At 39.7% G+C, this 6091-nt stretch overlaps 1 protein-coding gene across 1 annotated transcript in view; it reads right to left on the reverse strand.

Moving 5' to 3' along the window:
- hapln4 (hyaluronan and proteoglycan link protein 4) overlaps positions 1–6091 on the reverse strand; it is a 47765-nt gene extending 41674 nt beyond the window's left edge. Inside the window, exon 1 of the mRNA XM_044361134.1 lies at positions 5986–6091. Coding sequence (XP_044217069.1) covers positions 5986–5988 — 3 coding nt within the window. The 5' untranslated portion in view covers positions 5989–6091. The remainder of the gene's footprint in view (positions 1–5985) is intronic.

Consider the following 6091-nt stretch of genomic DNA (forward strand, 5'->3'; position numbering starts at 1 on the left):
CAGGAGGGTGTGAGTATGAGCTTTTGAGAGCCATTATGCAGCTGCAGGGTCAGCCAGATGATCACTTGCTGAGATCTGGGGTAAAAACCACAGAATATTTCAGGAAGGTCCGAGGCTGGTTTAGTTCTACATGGCGGTTTAAAACACAAGCTGAGTACGAGCTCGAAGAAGGTGAAGTGATAGAACCTGACAACATTGTGTTTTCCAGTTTTGATGACCTGCCAAAGACCCGTGCAGTGTATAAGGATTCCACTGAGTCTGAGGACACAGAGTCGTTTTTAAGCCTTCTCGAACAGATGCTACATTTGGATCCTGAAAAAAGGATCACCCCCAGGGAAGCACTGGGACATCGGTTCATCACGATGAAACACTTTCCCACTAATAACAAGGCTTATGTGACACCAGCCAAATGCAAAATCATAAAAGTACGCCCATTGAAGAACTCGACATTTGAATACAAGCGTGTCGTCACATCCAGTTGTGAAGTGAGAAGATCGAGTAGAGCGTCCGTTACTAGCTTGGATGACCCACTTTCAGCTGGTGATGAAACCACTGGTGGAAAACCACAAGCCATGGCTGGCTTAGATGAAACCTGCACTGCTGGCCCAATTTATGGAACCACAGACACAGCTGACAGAACCGCTGCTAGTAATATCAACAGACCACCTGACACAAATGAAGCAGCATCACCTGCCTCTGTTAATTATAATTCAGAACAAACGCCTAGCAGTGATGACGAAACCTCAGGCTTCATCACAGTCAAAACTCGGAAGACTTATTTAAAGAGGATCAGAAAGTTCTTCTCCGGGATGATGAAGCGTATAAGGTGTTGCCGTGTAGGTGTTGTGGAATGATCGAAATTAGGCACACCCCACTTTAATGAAGACAAGGTGGTGCATCACACAGCAAGATGGTTCTGGGTTCCAACATGCCTTCCTGTGGAGTTTTCATGATCTCCCTGTGTTGTGTGGGTTTACTTGGGGTACTCTTCCTTTCCTCCCACAGTCCAAAAACATGCAGATTAAGAAAACCGACAACTCACCCACCTACTTGGCACTCAGGCCCACCCAATCAGAAGGCTTCCTTGTTGCTGGATCATAGATTCAAGATTCAAGACTCAAGATTTAGTTTACTGTTATTTTCTTGTGTATTTGCACACACAACAAAACAAAGGATAAAGATATACAGTATATCTAAAAAATTCCCTTTGAAAAAATAAAAAATAAAAACATAAATTCCAAGAGACAGAGCAGCATCTGATTATCCAACAACGACTTCCACCCATCCATGCCAAAGCACAGGTACCTGCAGCATGCAGCCATGCACTCAGAAAAGCAACTACACTCTTAGTGTTCGAGGGTCTGACCCACGTTTGAATTTGTTAACAAGCACTGAAAAAACACTAATTATCATCCAGTAAAATGTTTTATCTGCTAAGTAACTTATTATTCATCCATAACCATAATATATATATACTTACTTTGATATTATGTACCTTAGACCACATTTAACTTACAATGTACAAATCCTTTTTAGTTTAAAATAGGCACAATTTATCTAATTTATTGCTTATGATGAACAGAACAGGCAAATATATTATGAGACCATGAGAGGATCTAATAAACAAAATAATTCTCAAAATAACTTGTCTATATTTTCTTGGAACCTAAAATGAGCAATCATTGTTACATCTGTTGTGTTATGGGTCAAAAATACACTTTCCTATGAAAAAAGGGAGAGAAGTCACAACTTTTTCAGGTGAGATGATTTGTATGATTGATAAAATTTTGTCTGTAAAGATGCCCATGGAACCTAAGGCTATTATTTTAGGGCTGTATCCTCCTGATCTTCCTTGGACAAAAGCAGAATTCTAATTTGTTGATTTTTGCATACTGCATACAAGCAAAACACTTATTAGGACTCAATTGGAAGTTCCAGAAACATTTCATCAGTGTTTGGACATTCTTAACCACTTAATCATGTTTTAAAATAGTGTTATTAAGTTTCCAATAAGAGCCTCTAAATATATAAATACTGTCAGACCTAAAAGAGACTTGGAGTGACACAGCTCTATTGTCTAGTGGAGTTGTTATTATATTAGCGATAATGTTATTCCTATCTAAACAATGAGAAACTAACCAATAATCTATGCATGACATAGAAATATATGCTTTATTATTCCATATATAAAGTTTAATGTTAGGATTTTTTTTCTCCATATACAGTGGAAACCACTTATAGTGATCATGTCTGATGATTATTATAATATTTATTACATGAATATAAAGTAATGCGACGTGCAGCTATGCTATTTACTAAATTTTATTGATTGTTTCAAAATACAGTACAGCTATTTCAAACACTTGTCGTTTCGCTGCTGCATCTCATCGGCTTGTTTTTGGCAGTTTGTCGTAAGCTCAAGAAGACTACGTTTTTCATTGAGAGACTTTCTTTTTCCCGTCATGATTTCAATGTGCACGCAGCACCAGCCTCAGGTAACACCAGCCTCAGAAGAAGACAGGTTGTGCGTTTAGGTGCCTTTTGGAGAAACGCAACCTGTAACACTGCAGTGGCCAACCACAGCCAGCAATCAGATGGATTAGAGCTGTAATCCTGCCATGAGGGAGAACAAAACATTACTCGGAAGAGGGCATGACATTTCTCTTTGTTTGATAACGTTTAAAGTAAAGTTAGACTTTGGCTTCCCAACTAATTTTTAAAAAGGTGAGAGAAAGAGAGAGTGAGAGAGAGAGAGAGAGAGAAGCAGTGGTTAAGCATGTAGAGAGTGGATAAGGAGAGCGAGCAGTGGTAGCAAGAAAGCCGGTGAACGAGAGGAATAAAACATTATTTTCTGATTGTTTCACAGCGATTACAAATAAATACCTCCACACAACCCTGCAGAGGTGCACCGCAACGCTTGATAATGGTGCATATCATACGTGTATTATGGGAGTAAGGTAAAAAAAATAATATTACTGTGGTTTTAATTTTTTTTCCACATGTTTTCATGTATGAAAAGACCCAAAATGAACACTGTAAGCAGACTACTTGATTATTATAAGCAAATTATTTAAACAGCATTTGTAAAGGAATGATTCTGCCCTGAGCTTTTTGATCCATATAAGTGGTTGATCACTGTAACCATGATCACTATAAGCAGTTTCCACTGTATCTACCAAATGGAACTTTTGCAGGAATAGCATCAGATGCTGAAGAATTGTTTGCACTTGGAGGCCACCTATCTAAAGAACCATCTAAAGCAATGTTAAAGTCACAACCCACAAAACTACAGTACATTGGAGTATTTTGATAACCAGTGTAAGAAACGGGACTCTAAGACATCAAAAAAAAAGTCATTTTCAGGTTTAGAGTTATCTCCATAAAAATTGGCAAGAAGGAGAATGCTGTTATCAAGATTAAATTATTTAAATTATTAAATTATTAAATTATTAAATTATTTAATTATTTAATAGCACATAATGATTAATAGCACATAACAGCCATTGGGGTCACTTTCTGAGTGTAAGACAACGCCATTAAAGTTATTCTTTAAGATAGAAACCCCTGCAGATCTTTCTGAACCACGGGAGAACCATATGTCATTTCTGCACTGAGCTTTCCACACAGAAGCAGCATTTACCACTGAATGTTACTCTTGAAAAAAATAAAAAATAGATTTCTGCTGTTTTGCAAATACAAACAAAGCTTTACACTTTATATTCTCTCTTAATCCCTTGGCATTGAGAGAAACATCTGATAAAGACAATGTAAGAAGTGTTGTAATCAAAGTAAACAATTTCCACCCCTTATCAAAATCTAAGTCTAACTAACCAGGAACAATATAATGTTATACAGCAGCAAGATCCCCTGTAAATCTCAGGTTGTTCTCTGAGAGACAGCTACAGCCCTTTGCCTTTCTCCACACCAGGTCTCGTGTTGATCTGTTGGTAAAGCAGATGATGGTCATTCTTGGCTTCTTCTGCTTATCATTATAATGACCCAGACAATGAACGATGTCAGTATCTTCTCTGATCTTTGCCTAAGTCTCCCCGACAACAATGCAGCAAATGCAGCAACTTTGGCTTTGTTGTTTTCTTGTTTGTCTTTGGGAATATTGTGGAGCCTTAGGTTCCATATTCGCTGGTACCTTCCTGCCTCATTGATTTTCAGTTCTACCTCTGACAAGCCTTTGAACGTCATTCTCACATGTGGTCTTCACTGATCTCATGTCTGTTTTCAGGGTTTGGACCTCAGTAAACACAAAGTCAATGGATTTTTTTAAAACGTTGATGCTCACAGTGTTATGGTTGATCCAAATTATGCAATGTTGTTCTGCAAATCAGTAAGTGTTATGTTGCCTTTCAGCCTCCTTCCATCTGGTTTGGCAGGAGTATCAAGGTCGGACTCTGGCAGAGGTGACAACTCTGGGCTCTGGCTGCGAGTGTTGTAGCAAATATAATCATGCTCAGAGACGGTGTGGGCAGCGGTTCTAGAGCAAGCCTGAGCATGAGTGATCTTAGCAGCTGCCTTCGTACCTTTGGGTGAAACTTTCGTGGTATTCTTGTTGGAGAGCATTTTCTCTTTTTCTTTACTCTTAACACCATGCTCAGACAAGAACATGGTGACAGCAGTTCAGCTTTGTGGAGCGTTAGCTTAGTTGGTAAGCTAGTATTACAAAGTTGCAGCCAACATTAGCTTGCTATTGAACTTGACGGATTTCTGTGTAAATTGTAGTGTTGACAAAGCACTTCCTCAGTGAAATTAGGCAGGGAGACATAAAGATATATTACAAAGTAGTCTTGACTTAAATTCTGTTCAAAAATAAAGATAGTGAGGGATGAAAACTGAAAACTCAGACTCAACAATAAATCTTTGCATCTTCACTGCCCGCCATCTTGCGCCGCCCCCACTACATTTACGTCGCCACAAGTATTGAATAGTGACATTGCCTCCAGGATGTTTTACTATGCATTAGGCATTTGCAAGTTGTGTTTAGAGTATGGCTGTTGTCTTGCTAGCCTATGTTTTGTGTAAGACCAACAGTTGAAGCTATGGGCATGTTGCGATGTTGTCATGTGACGTTACCTAGGGCTGGTCCGTTCAGAAGCGTAGCACAAACAATTGGCTGATCCACTGTGTGGAGTTTTTTGTTGTTGTTGCTCGAGTGATATAAAAACATTGCTACAGTGAATTGTTTTTCTGTCTCTCTGTGGTACCCGCATGGCCAGATTTTCTCTGTATCAAGTGAAATATTATAGACAGTATTAACTGTATGTAGTAATAGCAGAATGTATTTTACAGTAATACTGCAATTGACGTCACACGTCTATGTATGTGCATGCATGTGACATGTTTAGTAGCACACTGGAAAACAGGGCTCCCCCAAAAGCCACTGTATAATTTGAATTCTGTCCAGCAGTGACCAATGAAGGATCAATATACTGAAAAACACAGTTCCTAGCTGCTTAGTGCTCATTATCTTTACAAGCTCTATCCTGGTTATGGATGAGTGTGTAGTGGATGCACAGAGCACTACACTTGGAGGCTTTGTGTTTACTTTGACCCAGCATGTGACATCCCTGGTGGTGCTGCATAACTTCATGATGGATTGCAGAGGAGATACGTGCTTAAATATATAAATTGGTCATAACACAGCATACAAGAGTTAAGTACGTAGATGTCATAGTGAACAGTGTGGTGCTGATGCTGTGCACTGCTGGCAGTCTGCATTGCCAGTGTAACCTGTGAAAAATCTAACAGCACTGCTGCAGTACATACCATCTGAACATGAAGACAGGCCGCAGTGAAGAATCGGAGTTACTAAAGCAGCTACTTTACATGCACATTGCACTCAATGAACAACCCTGCTGCATCATTTTTTTCTCAAGGTTAGTCCAATGAGCATCCCTGCAGTTCTCATGCAGCACAGGGACTGCAACGTGCGCCGAGCAGAGCCACACTATACGAGCACAGAAGTGAACTTACCATGGCTATCACAACAGGATTAATGCCTGGATGGAGCAGATGTGCCGCTGTGTGCCGTTTAACTCCTCAGCCGGGCTAAATGTTGCTCTGCAGCGACTCACCTCTC

Source organism: Thunnus albacares, chromosome 9 (genome assembly GCF_914725855.1).
Source record: "Thunnus albacares chromosome 9, fThuAlb1.1, whole genome shotgun sequence".
NCBI classification, from domain to species: Eukaryota; Metazoa; Chordata; class Actinopteri; order Scombriformes; family Scombridae; genus Thunnus; species Thunnus albacares.